Genomic DNA, 19618 nt, shown 5'->3' with positions numbered 1-19618 from the left:
ACTCTCCTTGCTGCTGTACTTCTGGGTAACTCTGTGAGCCTGAGGTCCCTATCTTCCAGCCCCTTGTTTCACGGTGTTCTCATCAGGTCCCTCATGGCCTTGCTTGCTTCCTTTACCCCTTTCCCTACAGCCCTGTCTGGGGTAGCACGATGCAGGAAAAAGGCTCTGGACTAGAAGCTGAAGTTCTCATTCTGTCTCTTGGTTGTCCTGTCATTTTGGGCAGGCAACTTCCCTTTTGAGCCTTGGGTTTCTAAACTGTAAAATAGGAGAAACAAGTGTTCACTTTCTAAGGCTGCTATAAAGATCAATGCAAATGAAGAATCACCACTCTAAACCATGTGGAAGGCATGACTTGGTATCTCAGTTACAGAACCCTGGCAGGATTGTGAGTGATTAGTTAACCTTAGGATAAGAAAATTAAATCTGTATACAGTTACTTTTAATAAATGGATTAGGAAGGGTTGTAAAAAATTGATTCCAAAAGTCAGGTCAGCCTGTCTGTCCTCTTTGTTTCCATGGCTGATGTCAAAGGTCAAGTGCACAGGCATCTTAGAGTGGGTTTATCAGATGCAGGAGTGATGGATGGTGCTTCCAACGGTGCAAAGGTAGCACATGCACTTGTTTCTAGCCATAGCCGTGTATCTGCACGTTCATGAGTATAATATGTATATTGGTGCAATGCCATAAGTTTGGCTTGTTTGTTTTTGTTTGTAGTAGCTTTTAAAAATCATTTCAATGTACATCTGATCAGTCATGTTCTTTTGAGGGGACCAGTGGTTATTCTCAAATTACAAAAGACAGTGAGGTAATTTACTGAATTTACTGAGGGAAGCTCAGCAAACCAACGCCGTAATAGGACTGCAGGTGTATGGGCAGCCTCAGTGGCTGATCTACCAACTCTCAGTTACTTCCCTGTGGTTTGATAGTTGGTTTACCTGGTGGTTCTCTGGGATGGTTTTATGGATCGACCATCCTGGGTGGTGTTAAGGTCTTAACGGGTATCCCTTCAGCTTTCTTTGGGTTGTGAGGTGGATGGAATCTGCATGGCTTTTATCATCTTTGTGGTCCTGGGGCTGGAACCCAGAATCATAAATAGGTTGGATACATGCTCTGCTGAGCTATGCCCCTGTGGCTTATTTTAATTTTTTTATAGGTTACTTTTGTTTTTTTTTTTTTTTTTTTTTAAAGACAAGATCTCACTTTGAATTCCTACTGACTTGGAACTCTCTTGCCTCAGACTCAAATGCTAGGAGTTCAAGAAAGAACAAACTTTCCCGGCATTCTAGTGGATTTTTAATTATAATTTTCCTGCCTGAGATTTCAGTTTGGTTACCTCCTCCCTGTGTCCTGCTTTATTTATTCATTATTTGTTTCTTGAAAAAAATGTTATTGAAAATTTTGGATTTCCTTGTGAATCAGAAATAGAAGGAAACTTCTCCTAGTTAGCTTTCTGTTGCTGTGATAAACACATGACCAAAAGCAGCTTGGGGAGAGGGTTTATTGGCTGGTGTATCCCAATCACAGTCCATCATTGACGGAAGTTAGGGCAGGAACTCAGCAGGACCAGAAGCAGGAACCATGGAGGAAGGCTGCTTATTGGAGGTGGCACTGCCCATAGTGACCTGGACTCTTCTACATCAGTCTTTAAGGAAATGCCCTACAAGATGTACTCACAAACCCACTCTGTTGGAGGCAGTTCCTTGACTGAGTTTCTCTCTTCCTAGTATGTGTCAAGTTGACAAAAATTAACTAAATCTGATAGAAAAGCTAGTGTATTCTTTCCTTTAAAAAGTTAAAAATTTATGTATTTATTTGTTGTATGTGTGTATATGATGTGTGTGTTTATGTGATTGTGTGCACTCATGGCACAGCATGCATGTGAAGATAGGACAGCTTTTGAGAATTGGCTCTCCTTCTACCCTTGCTGGGGTCAGAGGATCGAGAACTCAGGTGCTCAGGCCTGCACAGCCATCACTTTTACTTTGAGCTATCTCCAGCCTTGTTCTTTCTTTGCTTTCTTTTTCGGGTTTCAAGGATAGAACCTAGGACCTCACACGTGCTAGGAGCAGCCATGAATGACATCCCTAACCCTTTCTTTTTCTTTTGTTTTGTGGTGTGTTTTCTTTCTTTCATGATCTCAGGCCATCCTTCAACTTGCCATGTATTGGAGACTGACCTTGAGGCCCTTCCTGGTCCTCTTCTACCTCTAGAGCGCTAGGATTATAGGAATGTGTTATCATGCCTGATTTAGGGTGTGCTAGGGATCAAACCCAGGGACTTATATATGGAAGGAAAATATTTTGCCAACTAACCGCTACCCCAGTCCAAATCCTGTTTTCATTTTCCATTTTGGGACAGGGTCTGGTTAAGTTGCTCTGGCTGACCTCGAGCTTACTCTTTGGTCCAGTAAGGTTTGAACTTGAGATCCTGCTTCCTTAGCCTTCAGATCAGCTGGGATTATAGGCCTGTACTACCAAACCTCCTTCCTACAAATATGGGGCATAGTGAGATGGTCAAGTAGCAGATTTGAAGGAAAGAAAAAGAACCATGGTGCCTAGATTTTGCACTAATAGAATCTCAAGGCTTTTAAGAAATTTGCCAAGGTCGACTGGCCAGGTGGTACCAGGGTCCAACAAAGACATGCTTTTCTCCTCTTGCTGTTTTTGTTTGTTCCTGGTTTGAGGTTGCTATTGACCTGTTTGCAAATGTCATAAATAGACTGGAATGATACTCAACAGCTCCTTTTCAGTCTTCTATGTAGAAAGACCCACCGTTGTTAATTTCCTTATAGTCAGATGTGTGGACCGTTGCTTTTGAGGCACTCTGACTTCTATTTGCGTTTTTGAATTTGTAGTAGAAAAGACAGGTGTGGTCCTGCTCCTGTAAGTGACTGTAGAGCATAAGCTGCTTTGTCAAGAGTTGATGCAGAGTAGGCAGTTTTTGGGAGCCACTCTGCACAGGCTCAGATGGGTTCCTTGGCACATTCTGCAAGCCCTGCGCAGTTCCCTCACAGAGTGTCCCACGGTGCCCTTGTCTGGTTAGATTTAACAGGGTTCTGGTGAAGACTGACTCACAGTCCTTAGTGGAGGTTATGAAGAGTAGACTGTAGGCCTTTGGTGTTGCCATTCTGGTGTATGTGTTTCTAAGCACAACAGTCACATTAAGTAATTTCATTGTCTGGATTTCTTTTGTATCATAGCCTACTCATGAAGGTTACTTCTCTTGTTTGGATATCTGGACACTGTTTTTGGACTATCTGACAAGTAAAATTAAAAGTCGTCTGGGAGACAAGGAAGCAGTTCTCAACAGGTAAACTTCAAAACCCTGATAAACAGAGGTAGTCACTATTGCCAGTTACTCTTGTGCCCTGAGGGGCTGCCATGATGCTGGGCTTCCTCAGTAGAATGAGGCAAGGAAGCTGCCCAGGCAGTAATGCTGTCTGAGCATTTTCTTTTTAAAAAGTAACATTCATTCAGAATTTTTTTAGGTATATGCTTTTGTGGTTCTTTTTTTTAAGGCCTTAGTTTTAGAGACACAAGTATTTATTAGATGAATTACACCTGGGATTTACTTTGAAACAACCCACTGGAAGTGTAGAGTGCTTGGAACACAGAAGATTCAGGGCTGACCTCACAGCTGATGAGTGACATGGGAGGAGCTCAGGGTTCATTATGTCCTTAAACTTAGAGATGTATCGAAATTTCTCTCTCTCTCTCTCTCTCTCTCTCTCTCTCTCTCTCTCTCTCTCTCTCTCTCTCTCTCTCTCTCTCTCTCTCTCTCTCTCTCTCTCTCAGATAGGTTTCTCTGTGTAACAGCTCTAGCTATCCTGGAACTCTGTTAGACCAGCCTGGCCTCAAACTCTGCCTCCCAAGTGCTGGGGTTAAAGGTGTGTGCCACCACTGCCTGGTGTGTCAAAGTTTCCTAAATTGGTAAGTAGTTGTCGTGAAACAAATAACTAGGAAAAGAGCTGACCATGACAGAGCACACTGGTAGTCCTAGCACTAAGGAGGCTGAGGCAGAAGGCACAAGTTAGAAACCCTCTACTTCAGAGATAAATGCAAATCAACATTTTCCTTGCCAGTACAGAATGCCTACAAGAGCAGCTATTGAAGGAAAGATGTGCTGGTTTGAATGTGAGCGGCCCCATAGGCTCATATATTTGTATGTTTGGTTCCCAAATGGTGAACTATTTAGCAAGGACTAGGGGATAGGACCTTGTTGGAGGAGGTGTGGCCATGTTAGAGAAGGTGTGTCACTGGTAGTGAGCTTTGGGGCTTCAGAAGCCCATGCCAGGCCCAGTGATCATGTGAGCTCTCGGACTCTGCTCCAGCACTGTGCCTGTCTGCCTGCTGGCTGTTTCTTGCTATGATGGTCATGAACTTATAAGCTCCAATTAAATGCTTTCTTTTAAAAGTTGCCTTGGTCATTGTGTTTTCTCACAGTGATACAACAGTAACAAAGACTAAAGGTTTATTCTGATTCAATATGTGTGAAAAAGGCTGTCCTGGGATGTATATATGTGTTGAGGGAGTGTGCATATGCATGCTTGCAGGCCAGGGCAGCTAGTCACTTTGTATCCAGAGGCGGGAAGGGGGGGGAGGGAAGGGGAGAGAGAGAGAGAGAGAGAGAGAGAGAGAGAGAGAGAGAGAGAGAGAGAGAGAGAGAGAGAGAGAGAGAGAGAGAGAATATATGAATGCTAGTGCTCAGCTCTTCCTCTTTATTCAGCCTGGCACTCTGTCCCTGGCAGTTAGGGTGGGTCTTCTAACCTATTAGCCCAGTTGAGAAATTCATTTACAGTCATGTACAGAGGTTTGTTTCTTAGGTGACTACTGCTACTTACTACTGTTTTGGCTTTTTGAGACAGGGTCTCACTGTATATCTCTGGTTGGCCTTAACTCATAGAGATCTGCCTGTTTCTGCTCCCAGTCCTGGGAGTTATTGCATGTGCCACTATGCCCAATTTTTATTACGGTTTTTAACTTGTTCGTTGCTTTTAGACAGGGTCTCACTATGTAGCCCTGGCTGTTGTGGAACTCACTGTGTAGATTAGGCTGGCCCTGATCTCACAAAGATCTGCCCTTCCTCTGAGTGCTGGGATTAAAGGTTTGCTTTACTACAACCAACTCTTAATTATAATTTTTTTAAAATACAGAAAATGGAGAATGTTTTTCTTGCTTTACAGACAGAATGCATTTTTCTTGTCTAGTATAATGCTTTTGCCATGGGCCAGAGAGAGGAAGAGAGAAACTTGTAAATTCATCATGCACGCAAACAGTGACAGGATCCACACACAAAAAGATCAAATGGCAGCCTTAACCTTAGAATCCATTATATTTTATGTATTTTCCTATGGAGCTGTGTTCTACTCCACATGGAATAGGTAGGTCCAAAGATGGCAGCTTCCCTTTATTTTCCATTGTGTGACAGGTGATCACAGTGCCACCCTGATTTTTACATTTTAATATATTCACTAGTTCATGACAGGCACTTATAGACAGGGTCCAGCTCTGGGTGCTATTATGCAGGTGGTGTCTGGTTTGGCTTTAGCTTCTGTGTCAGCACAGTACCGATGAAAGCAGTCTCTGGTCACCAGGACACAACCTCTGGAGCAGCCCTGGCTCTGAAAACTCATTCTGTAGTTACACTTGGTTGTGTTTAGGGGAATTCACTCTGGAAGTTTTTGTTTCTTTATGGGTGGTGACAGTTGTTGAGTCATTAAGTGGTTGGTAAATGGTGCTAGTGTGGTTGGACTGGTTCGTTGTCACTGCAGTAAGACACCCGATTAAAAGTGCTTCAAGGGGGAAAGGGTTCTTTTGGCTCATGACTCAGGTTTTCATCCACGGTCACGTGGTTTTCTTGTTTCTGGGCCGTGGTGAGGCCGAGCATAGTGGTGGGAAGTATGGGTGGAGCAAGGCTGATCACATCATAGTGGCCAGGGAAGGGGTAGGCCAAGAACTGGTAGAAGGAAGGAGAGGCCAGGGACAAGCTGTACACTTCCAGGTCATGTCACCTCCCCTCACAAGACCCCACCCCTAAATAGTATATCTTCCATGTCTGAGTCATTGCAGGATACTTCATAATAGTGGTGGAGATCATGAACACTGTTTCCCAGAGTTAGGTGGGTCCTCTCTTCTGGGTAGAGAACTGTGCTAGATCTCTAAAAGTCTTCTCATTGCTAAGGTTTTGTGGATTTTTAAATTTTACAGAATACTGGCACTTGAAGTTTAAACATTTGTTCTTTTGTTTACAAACATCTCTTGATGGCAGAATAGCTTCTGAGCTGCTTTAGTGTCAGCTTGATTGAGGTTATGGGTGCAGGGTGTGTTCATGCAGCAGAAACCTACAATAGTAGGTCTGGTGAGGTTACTGACTGACAGTTGTTCTTGAATGAGATTCTCCAAAGAAAAGCCATTTTATCAGAATGTCTTTCTTATATGCCAAACAGGCAAGCCCTTTGGTTCTAGGGTTGTACCCCACTCTCCTGTGTTTAGTGATAGGCAGTCTTTTATATCTTGCAATTTAGTTGAGAATGCCCTGGAAAAGTGATCAGTATGAAAATGCTCTTTAAAGCCCAGTAGACAGGAGGTGTGGAGGTTGTGACGCTGCTGAGGAGATTGCTAGCATTAAAAGTATAGGCTACAAACCAGTAGATGGGATGGTGCTATCGGGAGTTTAAATGCCTTGTCTGCTTCAAGGATTCCTTTTGGTTGGGTACTAGACTGTCAGATTTCTTCCTGCACAGTGGATGTCTTGCAGGAAGGTTGGAATTTTGGAAATCATGGATCTGAAACATAGACACAATGGTGAGATATATTAAATATCCTAATGATCACAGTGATGACGATGAAAAGAAATAATGTAAAATGCTGCTGCCACTTGACTCTCGTGATGACCATAGACAGCTAAAGACGCCTTTTACCCACCTTCCTGTATGGCAGCCTGCCATCTGGTAGCACAATGCTTAGAAATTTTGCTGGCTCCTTTAAATGGTAGGAAATTTTCTCATTGATAGTTTTATTTTTCCTAAATGAAACTTTTATTTTTCATGACTTATTTTCTTAAAGATCTGTTTTTATTTATGTGTGTGTTTAGTATACGTACATGTATGTATGGAGTGGAGGGTGCCAGTGGAAACCAGAAGATGTTAGGTTCCCTGGAACTAGAGTTACATGCAGTTGTGAGCCTCCCAATATGTGTGCTGGGAACTGAACTCATTCTCTCTGAAACAGCAGTGAGTGCTCTTAACAGCTGAGCCATTTCTTCACCACCCTCTTGACCTATATTTTTTAACATTTATTTTGTATTGTGTATGTGTGTGTGAGAGAGGGAGAGAGGGAGAGAAGGAGCGGAAGAGAGAGAGAGAATTTCATGTGTGTGTAGGTGCCCATAGAAGCTAGAAAAGGCTGTCAGATCCCCCAGAACTGGAGTTACAAGGAGTTTTAAACTACTCCCTATGGGTCTTAGAAAGCAAATTCAACTCTTCTGGAAGAGCAGAACCATTCTTAACTTCTGAACCTTCTTCGCAGCCTCGTGATTTATTTTTTTAAATATGTATATGTACACACACACAGCAAAAAAAAAAAAAATGAAATCCTCAAAACTGGTCTAACAGTAACTACCCCCTCCCTAGGGTCTGTTTTTCTTGCTTAACAAACACTCTAGCGGTTGAGGGAGTGGACTGGAAAGAAGAGCACCAAGATAGTGTACTGGAGTGTACAAAGAAAGAACATTGAACTTTGGCTTATGCCATCCCTTTTATTATACGACTCTACAAGTATGTTCGGTGTAAACGCTTTTAAATTAAGGGTTTGAAGGTTTGGAAGTCACTGTTCTGTCTGGTATATCAGAGATGTACTGTGTATAAGAGTGGCTGATAAAGAACATTGGTGTTGGTAATTACCATACTTATTTTAATTCTGAGCATGCAAATGTGATCAAATATTTGTCATCTGATAACATGGGCATGCTTTTGGAATCACATTTGTGGCTTAAGCCGGAACTTCAAAATTGACTGATCTGTAGGAAGTAGTCAGAAATTGTTTTCTTGGTGTCTCAAATGGGAAACATAGGTGTGGTTAGGTCACAAAGGCAGCACTCATTTCCTGTCCCTTGTGGTTTTAGGGTTTTGCATCATTTGTTACAACAAAGTGACATTGCAGGCTATAGACTTTGAAGCACAGATGTACTCAGATTTATTTGTGGTCCTAGGAGCTTGGAAACTGGAGCATGTTGGAAACTGCATATTCCTTGCTCAGTGAGAATGTTCAAGTTTCTGGCTGAAAGCTGTTAGGACTTCAGGACTTGGGCCCAGTGTGAAGAGAAATGTCTGCATCATGCCCCGCTTAGCAGAATTGTGGATCGAGTTGATTGTCCTGCTCATCAGTTAGAGATCATAGCATAGAGAGCCCGAATTTCAGGGTGCGTTTGCACCTTTGTGCTGGGTGTGGTTGTGCCTTCTTCACATTGTGGAGGAAACCAGCTGAGCCAGCACGTGGGGCCTTGGCTTGCAGTTGGTGCCCCCTGAGAAAGTGCTTGCTGCCTGTTCTCCCCTTTCGCGTGGTGCTCATCTAGGGATCAGAGACTTGTGTAGAAACTTAGGTTTTTACAGGAAGAGGAAGAAACCAGTGTGTGAAGCAACCTAAAGTTATTGTGTCATGTCCTGGGAGCCCCTTTGTCACAAGAGTACTGGCAAATGCTGACTGCAGACTAGCACAGGAATTTGAGTGTCCTTAAGTTAGGCTGTAAAAAAATGTGGATTGTTCTGCTTAATGAGGAAGTAAGTGTTGCTGTTGTACATGAAACTGTATACAGTTAATAAAAAGTGTTAACAAGATAGAAATCAGAGTTCAGTAGCTATTTAGCCCCTATATGGAGATATTTATGCTCAGACTGCACTATAGATGGAAAATTTATCTGGAATTTTGTATCATTCATATGCAGTTACTGACTTGGAACTGTTTATTTTCTGTGTATTGACTCATTTACATCCTCACTTTGCTTATTTGTGTTTATTGGGCACCTACTTTCTAGCTGCTTTAACTTGGCTAGTTTTGTCTAGCTAAGTTTTTGTCTAGTAGGGTTTTTCTCCATTTATACACATACACTTTGTTTTAAAGGTTTTTATTTTGTGTGTATTATTGTCAGCCTGTTTGTATGTGTACCACATACATGTCTGGTGCCCAGGGAGGCTAGAAAAGCATCATATTTTTGGAACTGAAGTTACAGACAGTTGTTAGTTACCATGTGGATGTTGGTAACTGAACCTAGGTCCTATCCAAGAGCAGCAAGGCCTCTTAACTGGGCCATCTCCCCAGCTCAATATATGTACATTTAATGTTATAAATTTACCCCTAAGCACTACTTCAGCTTTATCAGAGTTTAATATATGCCATGTCACTTAAATTATTATCAAATTTCACTTTAAATCTCTGTTTAATTTCCAAATATTTGGAGATTTTTTTTCATATATCCTTGTTAGTGTTTTCCAGTTCAATTTTGTTATCTGCATGTAGTTGTATGATTTTTGGTTCTTTTAAGTTTCTTAAGGAGATGAAGAGATAGCTTGGCAGTTCAGTGCACTGACTGCTCTGAGTTTGATTCCCAGCACTCATGGTGGCTCACAGCCATCTGTAACTTCAGTTCTGGGGGTTCCGAACTTTTTGGTCTTCTCAGGTATCAGGTATGCGTGTGGGAGACAGAAATAAGGGACCCTGTCTGTTCTTAGGAGGACAGCAGCGCTACTGGGTTAAGATATCAACTCATCCTTTCTTACCCCGTCCCCAAACACAGTTACATTGAGGGTAGTTCTTTTTACATGTGGGCTAGGGTGAGGAGAGACGCAGTTCAGCACCTTTCATCTGAATAACCTCATAGAGGATCATTTCGATAATGCTAGTGACTACTGGTCAACCTGATATGGGGATCTACTGGTCGTCTCTCTCATGGGAAAGGCAGTAAGAAGGATTATACAGACACCACATGTAGGGCTCAGGCAGTGACATGAGAAGTGGAGAGATTTGGCCAAAGCTACTTTTGTAGAAACCCTACTGCCTTAGGTTTCTCTTGCTAATAAAAAACCATGACCATAACCAACTTGCAGGGAAAACTTTATTTCAGCTTACAGCTCCACATAACACCCCATCACTGAGGGAAGTCAGGGCAGGAGCTGATGCAGACATCATGGGGAAATGCTGCTTGTTGGCTTGCTCTCATGACTTGCTTATACACCCATGACCACCCACAGTGAGCTGGGCTCTTCTACATCAATCACTAATTAAGAAAATATCCATAGACTTTCCCCACAGGCCAATCTGATGGGGGCATTTTCTCAGTTATTCTCTCCCAAATGACTGTAGCCTGTCAAGTTGATATAAAAATGAGCTTGTACACCTGAGTTAGTAATCTTCTTTACTGTCTTTGTGTCCACTGGAAAATGTAGTGTTTTAGCTGTCTCAGTGCCAGTGTTCAGTTACTCAAGGTGGGAATGGAGGCCGTGAATAGGTATAGACAAGCAGCTAGGGTGTCTATTGTGTCCACACACCTCTTCCATGCCTGCCACACACTTTGGAAGATTGGATACTTGTGTGCCTTTAGCACAGTTCCTGATGGGGTTTATTTAGCAGTGCCAAAATCTATCTGTGCTTTAGTCTGAAAGGGATTTTCTTTTTGTAGGAATGTTTTGATCTTATATAGCAATTTATAGCAAAACGCCTATAGCCTTATGTCACAGGTAAATGGGAGGTAATGTGCTCCAGGCCTGAGTGTTGATTATCTTCCTGGGACATCCACTTAAGTGTGATTTCCCCACACATGTCAACTTTATTAATAATTTCCCCAGCCAGTATTCTTTCCTTTGCCATACTCAGTTTCTATTCTATTCTAGGCCTGTGTTTATTATATTGTTAAATCACTTGAAAACAAAATGAGCTGTTGTACCCACCTAACTGAAATGTGATAGCTCAGGAGGATTGTTAGACGTCTGTAGACTGTCTCTACAGAGATTCATCTTATGGCTGGCAATGCTTAGACTAGATGGACTACAGTTGACCTTGGTTTGATTCTTTCAAGTTTGGCTCTCTTGGATTAGGTAGCAAAATGGTTAGGGTACTACTCCGAAAACAGAAACCACAAGTATTTTAACCAAGACTCCAATGTAGATAACTGGTTAAATAGGTGTTAGAAGGCTAGGAAAACAGTGAGGAAGGCAACACAGTTGATAACTACATGAAGCAGCTCCACCACTAAGTCAGGGTCAGGGAAAGGGGATCAGTGGGTTAAGTAAGTTCCATGTAGTTGGTCCTCACCAGCTCAGGATTTTAAAGATTGGCCTCACCTCTTGTCGCAGGAGCTCTGAGGAGGTCTGGGAAGCTGGTATTCAAGCATTCCTTCAGGAGCTCTTGACTCACTGGGAATGCATGTGAGACAGGTGCTGGGGATGTAGAATGAAGTTGGGGTGGGGGTATGGGATAGCTGTTGCTGGGCAGCATTGTCAGAGAGCAAACCTACGGAAGGATGACCCTTCACCTTCTTTCCACCTTGCAGTCTTCCTTTAGCTCCCAGCAGTGAGTCCAGTAGTCTCAGGAGCCCTGTGCTTTGTTGAGCCTCAGCCTTACCCACACACTGACAAGTGGGAACCACAGTTTAACTGGTCTTAGCTTTTCAGGAGAGGAAGCATTTAGGTGCATAATCTTTTCTTAAAAAACAATTGCTCTTTGTTTTTTTTTTTTGTTTGTTTGTTTGTTTCTTTTTTTCCCCTACGCGATACCAAGTATTCTATAATAACTTGGTATCGTCTTTGCTAGGTTATTATTGTGAAAAGTAGCCAGATGTGGGGCTTGAGGTATTTCTTCAATAAATTACTTTTAGATACAAACCAGAGAGTTGGGATTTCCCCAAGGCCTTTTAAATTTCCCCTTTAGTTTCTGAGTGATCTTAAAATTAATTGAAGGTTGAGTTTTAGGTTTGACTTAAAGCCACTGGTAGTTTATGTGTAGAGAGAACATGAGGCTTGAGTTAGGGAGCCCTGACTTCAAAATAGCCTGCTCATTGATCTTGAGCAAGTTAATTGTAGTTTTCTCACACTTTACCTCTTACAGCTATTAAAAGTGTTAACCTGGATGTGGTGCACACCTTTAATCCCAGCACTCAGATGCAGAGGCAAGTGGCTCTCTTGAGCTCAAAGCCAGCCTGGTCTTCAGGACTACACGGGAAAACCCTGTCTCGAAAACAACAAAAAAGGTGTTATTTGTTGATACTCAAATACAGGACTGGTAGTTCTCAGGGAAATTACTTTAAAAAAAAAAAACCCTCAAAAATATTTAGTAAAAGACTTAAAATGTTGCTCTAGAAATATGTATTTGATACAAAAGAAGGTAGTGATTGAAGATAAATGGCAGAAATCAGACTTACTTTATTGATTATTATATTAACTATAGTGGATTAGATTCTGTGGTTAAAAGGCAGAGATGGACAGAATGGATTTGAAAATCCATGATTCAGTTACTAAGAAACTCAATTTAGATTCAAATAAGGAGAGGTTAAAAGTCCAAGGATGGAAAATTATATTCCATGCAAGCAATAACCACAAGAACTCTTAACTGTAGAAGAGAGACCATCAAAGATGTGTGATGTAAGTAATCAAGTACCACTTTTCTCATTTACGCCCATGCCAGCTCAGAAACAGAGCACCAGGGTTGAGGTGTGTCCACAGCAAGTACTGTTCCTCTGGTCCAGGAGGCCTCTAAAAGCAAGCTTTTCCTTGATGTTGGCTCTTCCCTCCTCCCTAGGTACGAAGATGCCCTGGTCCTCTTGCTCACAGAGGTATTGAATCGAATCCAGTTCAGATACAACCAGGCCCAACTGGAGGAGTTGGATGATGAAACTCTGGATGATGATGTAAGAGGCTTTTCTCTCCTGTTGGTTTATCTTATCTCATTGCTTCTGAAAAAAAAAATGTTTTACAGGCATTTTACCTCTATGGACTAGGAATACAGAGAGACCAGGTGTGCATGGGGAATACTTTAAGGAGTACTGTCTACCTAGCTGGGGTCTGGTAGGAATAATTTAGGAGGTATTTTTTTTTAAATATTTATTCATTATGTATACAATATTCTGTCTGTGTGTATGACTGCAGGCCAGAAGAGGGCACCAGACCTCATTACAGATGGTTGTGAGCCACCATGTGGTTGCTGGGAATTGAACTCAGGACCTTTGGAAGAGCAGGCAATGCTCTTAACCTCTGAGCCATCTCTCCAGCCCCAGTTTAGGAGGTATTTAAGTGAGAAGGCTGGAATGATAGTCTATAAAAGGCATATGCTATAGGCTGTTATTTTTTAAACTGAATCTTGAGTATATTGCTGCTAGTCTGCACAACACTAATAAGGAAAATATTCTTATGGCACAACTTTAGCATATCTTTCCTTCTATCAAACACTTGAGAATTTTCTAATATTAATATCATGCTTAAAGTCAGAGTGACTGGTGGCATGACCCTGACCTTGAGAGTAGATTCTTAGGATAAGAAAAAGCACACTACTGAGAACCAGGCGGCTTTCATTTGAGTCTCTGCAGCTTTGGGCACAGAGATGGATTTTTGAGGTTTTCTGAGCCTTGATTCCCTCATCTCCATAATAGAAACGGCCTGTTTTGCTGACTTATGTTGACAGTTACTTGAGGCAACACAGTGTGGAAGGGTGAGTTGTGCTACTGACTGACTGAGGCAGGATTCCTCACCTTTAGCTCTTCTAAGAATCTCTAGCACAACTTGTTGAAATGCATCCTGATTCTGGGACCAGAGTTTTGTGTTAATGACTGGTCCCTGGGGACACTGATACTGCCTGAACCATGCCTTGAATGGTGATAATTGAGTCAGGTGTATGTAAAGAAATGATTGCTACCTATCAGTGGGATAATAGAAAAGTCACCCAAACTTTTCACATAGTTTCTGAATTCTATGATTCTAGGAGGAAAAGTGAATTGTTCTGTGTGAATTATTTGCTTTCCGAAGAAGTTGCTTGTTAGGAAATGAAATAATATTTAAAAAAATAAATAACTGGGCCCTTTCAAAGTTCCAAATTCCCGGTTCCACTATTTCCTATTTTCTTTAAAGTTAACATCTGAGAATAGACTTAAGGCTAAAGGGAGGCTGGTAATAAAGAGAACAGGGACCTACCTGCCTGTCTGGGAGAGCTGATACCTTTGTCTCTTCCCCACAGCAACAGACTGAGTGGCAGCGGTACTTACGCCAGAGCTTGGAGGTAGTGGCCAAAGTGATGGAGCTCCTTCCTACACATGCCTTCTCAACTCTGGTAACTCACCATTTGAAGGGGAAGTGTATAATTTGTTCCTGGCTTTTGTACTGGAACATGACTTTTGTACTTATCGTCTGTCCATCTTTTTCTTTTCCCTTGTTCTGTATCTATACATTATTACTTATGTTCATGTGTGTGTGTTTTCTGTCTGTCAAAGGCAAGACAGGTTACTGGGGTCAGCTTCTGCACATAACTGCAAGCCATCACTTGGCATTCTGTCACAGGAACTGACAGGTCACTTTGCTACCTGCCTTTCTTCGGCAAGTTTAAGTTTTTCTCTCTCTCTCTCTCTCTCTCTCTCTCTCTCTCTCTCTCTCTCTCTCTCTCTCTCTCTCTCTCTCTCTCCCTCTCCCTCTCCCTCTCCCTCTCCCTCTCCCTCTCCCTCTCCCTCTCTCTGTCTGTCTGTCTGTCTCTGGCAGGATTTTTCTGTGTAGCCCTGTCTGTTCTGGAATTTGCTCTGTAGACCAGGCTAGGCTTGAACTCACCAAAATCCACCTGCCTCTGCCTCCCAAGTGATGGGATTAAAGGTGTGGACCACCTCTGCCAGCTAAGTCTTATCTTAAGGGTGAGTATAGTAGCCTAGGAAAGAAAGGCAGAAGGTCTGTCTGCTAAATGAGCAGGGGAAACTGATAGTCCCATACCTGGGTCTGCTTTTCTCTTTGCCATGAACGTTAATAAGACATGCTTGATATTTTTTTCAAGGTCAGGACCTTCTCAGATTTGATGGAAGACCTGGCTCTTAAAGTTGTAGGTCTTGTTAAGACTGTACTAGTCATGCCCCAGAATCTTTTGCTATGACTTTTAAAGCAATTAAACTGACCTTAATTTCTTTATTGTTCTGGCACTAGTAGGTTTTATCTGTAGGTCTTGGGAGGTCACTGAAAGGGACCCGTGCTTAGCACCTGTATGTGACCCTGTCTTTCTCTTCGGTACTTAACGCTTTAATGGTAAAAATAGTATCAAAACTTGCACTTATGATTTTTGCTTTAAACTTTGTTTCCTTGTTTTCAGTTCCCAGTTCTTCAGGACAATTTAGAAGTTTATTTGGGATTACAGCAATTTGTAGTTACTTCGGGGTCAGGTAAATTGGTCTTTACTTTCAAATTTAGTTTTGCATTAAAAAAACTGAACTATTGAATTATTGCCACCTCTGCTGTAATAATGTGATTTGCCTTGTACGACTTCTCTTCACATCTCTTCAACTTCTAAATAGAAGTTTTTAGAAATTCCTACTACAAAGAAGCTGTGGGGGAAAGCTAATTAGGGCTCCGACTAAAAAGCCCTAGAGTGTTTCCTTATATTCCTTAAAACAGCAGGTATGTTAGAAATAATGGCTGTGGGCTTTCACTAGGGCAGTATCTTCCTCTGACTTGTGATGGGTAGCAGCTCCATTCATTTTGGAGTGCTCCTGCAGTTAGCAGTCTGCAGGAGGCTCTGCCCACAGTTGGCTGCAAAGACCTTTGCTGTCCCTGATTAGAGTGGAGGGTTAACACTTGTTACCCTGCGGATAATAATTACAACCTCTTTGTAGAGCACACATTGCATGCCAGACACTATGTTGTTTATTCTGTCATTCCTTTTTCTCCTCTGTACTTGGAGATAGAAGTATTGTTACTAGTTATTGTTATTTTACAGAAGACAATAATGCTCTTCAGAGATGTTGATTTATCCAGGGCCACATAGCCAACCAGTTTGTGCTAATAGCAAGATGGAATAATGGGGAATAATGGAAAGATGCCGTAAACTGACATTCATTTTTGCCAAATGAAGACACCAGTGACCTTAGGTCCGTGCATCACCCCACCTTGCCCCTACCTTGCCCTGTTTATCCCACCGTGTACTGCTCTTCATCATTTCCCTACAGGCTGGTCTGACCTCTTGTCCGTCCAGAAGGCAGCTTCCTCCTGGGTGAACTTCAATTCATGGTAGGGCCTCCATAGGGCCTCTTTGTGAGGCTGCTCTGGCAGCCTGGGCCCCAAGAGGGTGATGAGTCTTGGCATGCCTCAAGTTCAGGCTCTGGCTCTGTAGCCTGGCCGAGAATAGTTTATGTAAACTTTGAGAAGGCCCTTTACAAAATGAACATGTGTGTTTGCACTAAGATCATTTGATGTGAAATGCTGGATGGTTCCAGAATTGGTGGTCTCTCCTTGAGGGCCATTGCAATTAGAGTCGTACTCTAGGCCCTAAGAATGTTAGAGTATATCCAGACAGGTGGTGGCGGCACACACCTTTAATTCCAGCACTTGGGAGGCAGAGGCAGGTGGATCTCTATGAGTTTGAGGCCAGCCTGGTCTACAAGAGCTAATTTCAGGACAGGCTCCAAAGCTACAGAGAAACCCTGTCTCAAAAACCAAAAAAAAAAAGGGGAGGGGTGTCCTGGCCTCTTCCATTGACCCATAAGGTCAATTCAGTGCTGTAGTTGACTTTAGTGGTGTTGATGGTTTATCATTTTGTAGTCCTGGTAGGCCACAGATGTGCTATATAGACCAAGCTGCCCTGCCCTAGAACTTACTGAGTGCTGGTTTTAAGGCATGCCTCCACCATGCCTGGCTGTCATTGATTTTTGTGTCTGGGTAAATGTCTGCATGGGTTTTTAATCCTTTTCTGAGATTGCTGATACTCAGCTTCCTATCATAGAAGGGCAGTCAGTCTTATGTCTCCCTGTATTCACTGAAGCCCATCCTAGGCCAGTTTCACAGAGCACTTGGTTCTTCTGTTATCTCATTCTCGGTGCATATTCTAGTGGTAAAACCTCTCAGACCAGATAAATAATTATTTCTTGGTTTAAAGGGAGTTTTCTTGCCCATGGTGAAGCATTCCTCAATGCCTTAGCAACTTGAAAGCCAAGCTTCCAGTGCAAAGGTTATTTTAACAATTAAAAATGTTGAACAGTTTGTTCTCTGGTTCCCATGGTTGCTTGCTGCTTCAAGTAACCTCCCTGCTCTGCTGGTCAGTCTTGGTGGGCTGTGAAGCTCATTCCTTTCATTGCTTTCCCCTTTGTGGGGCCTTTACTTCTTCAGTCTCAGGGCTGGTGAGGAGTCAAGTACAATTTCCTTTTCATTTGACAAGTTACAACACTTGAGTGTATTGTAATTGGTAGCTAAACCAGTAGGGTTACTGTGCAGCTCAGGGGTGCTGCCCATCCCTGCCCCTCAACACACACTCCCGCTAGGCACTGTTTTGTTAGCATATTTGCTACTGCTATATTTCTTGCTAATGCTTCCTTGGTAAAACAAACAAACAAAGCAAAACACGTCCATGCCAGCTGCTGTGTATCTCATGTCCCTGACAGGTCAGCTTTTGCCCTCACTGTCAGCCTCTCCTGTGTGTGGATGGTGACCTTCTTTTTGGCTGTTCTCCTTATACCTATTTTCTATTTGGCTTCTTTTGTTCCTCACTGAGATTTTCCCTTAGCTCTGAATAACTCAACTCTTGGTTTAGCTACACAAGCTTTCTTGCTGAAGAGATTGTTGCATTTGCAGGATATAAAACTTTCAATTGATGATTGTTTTTTCGAGACAAAGTTTCTCTATAGCTTTGTTGCCTGTCCTGGAACTAGCTCTTGTTAAGTGAAGGTTGGTTTCTGATTTGTGTATTCTCTCAGAGTAGAATACCTTAAATGTTCATATTTAAACCTCTACCCCTTCACCTCTTGGTCAAGGAAGCTGCTTTTTAGACTGCTTTGTGGTAGCTTGGTTTAGTGGGGAAAGAGGACTTTCAAAGCTTGTCTAATTCAGTAGGTAGCAGCATTTCCATTTAAAGGTTCTACCTCACAGACATTCAATGTTCTGTGTACTGGGTATGGCTCCTGTGAGGGATCTGGAGGCAGTAAAAGGATAGGCTTGCTGATTTTTGTGGAGTGACAGGGAGGCGTGGCCATGACCTAGCCTTGGCCAAATAAGAGAAAACATGGGTCACTGTGCACAGGACTCCCTTCCCTGCATGCTGTGTGTACTTCTGAGGCCAGGGGCAGATTTCCTAGAGGAGTGGGACAAGGCTGGAGAGCATAATTGGGATACTTGGTGCTTCTGTGTCTGTCTGCCTTGCAGATGGTGCTGACTGCCGTGAACCTTGGGTGGGACGTGCATTAGATTGAATTAGACAGAATTCGTTTTACTCAGTCCAAAAATAATCAGCTGTCAGCAGTTTCATTTTATTTAAACCCACAGTGAAAAACACATATGCAGCCTGTCGGGGCTGTTTTCTATTCAAGGTGTCATGCACATGGCTACACAGATGCAGGTGTGCTTCACGGGGTTGGTGTTGGATCCTCAGGGAACAGGGAATGGAGGTGTTCTTAGGTGATCTGAGTTTAGGAGAAAGGTGCAGACACACAGCAGACGACTCATTCTTCCTAGTGTCCACGATAACTGCTGGGCATAGTTCCACCAAAGGGCTCCATAGCAAGACAACAGATGGTAGTGGAGCAGACACCAGTGGAGGAGCTTTGGTGATAGAGGGTGAAGTCCTGAAGTGGCTCTGGGGGGGACACAGATTTGAAAAGTGCTAAGGGAGTGTGGGTCTGCAAGTGTCCAAACCTGGGTCTTAACTATGGCTTCCCCACTTGATATCTCCCATGTGTGATAAGCATGGTCTTTTTCTAGACTGAGTCCTGATGCTCTTTGGTTCTGTGAGTGGCTGTGAAGAGACTGGTCCACAAGACCAGTCAAGGGTGTTTTGTCATTCATCTCAACATCATACTTGATAGGTTTGGTTTTATGTTGAAAAGTAAGAAAGTGTCAGGCCTTAGAAAATTTTTAGCTCATTGTGATCCATAATAATTACAAATTTTAACCATGCCTGCAGATTGTAGGGTTTTAATGTACTCTGTCTTATAGTGAACTAGGTGATAGTCTTTCCCATTTTAAGGTTGAAGAGGCAAGCTTGGAAGGGTCGATGGTACAGTGAGAAAGTAGCAAGGATCGTATGCTGTGCCCGAGTCCTAGGTGGTCTTTTCCTGTTGTACTGGCCTAGAACCTGGGATGGAATGCAGAGCTCCCAGAGGGTACCAGCTCTGCCCTGGAAATAGCACCATGATAGGCATGTCACTTACTGGACTCACCCATTTGGATGGCCTGTGTGTAGGTTGGTAATGTCATAACTGTGCCAATATCAGAAGGAATCTAATCGGGGATATACCAGGCTGTTTGTCCTTGCCTTGGGTCCCTGGAACATGGGTAAAGGTCATAGGTAGAGGCTGTTCCCAGATGTGCTGTTCTGTACTGGAAAGCAACTAAAGATTTTTATTGCCTGGAGCATTAGTTTGCCCTGTTTGACTTGTTAGGAATGGTTGTTTATTACAATTAAAG

The 19618-nt window shown here is 42.7% G+C and overlaps 1 protein-coding gene across 1 annotated transcript in view; it reads left to right on the top strand.

Moving 5' to 3' along the window:
- Xpo6 (exportin 6) overlaps positions 1 to 19618 on the top strand; it is a 106552-nt gene that overhangs the window by 61377 nt on the left and 25557 nt on the right. Inside the window, exons 9-12 of the mRNA XM_038327432.1 lie at positions 3200 to 3309; positions 12786 to 12894; positions 14214 to 14306; positions 15321 to 15390. Of these exons, the coding sequence (XP_038183360.1) occupies positions 3200 to 3309; positions 12786 to 12894; positions 14214 to 14306; positions 15321 to 15390 (382 nt within the window). The remainder of the gene's footprint in view (positions 1 to 3199; positions 3310 to 12785; positions 12895 to 14213; positions 14307 to 15320; positions 15391 to 19618) is intronic.

The sequence above is a fragment of the Arvicola amphibius genome, chromosome 1 (assembly GCF_903992535.2).
Source record: "Arvicola amphibius chromosome 1, mArvAmp1.2, whole genome shotgun sequence".
Taxonomy (NCBI): Eukaryota; Metazoa; Chordata; class Mammalia; order Rodentia; family Cricetidae; genus Arvicola; species Arvicola amphibius.
This window is presented reverse-complemented; position numbering and strand designations above follow the sequence as displayed.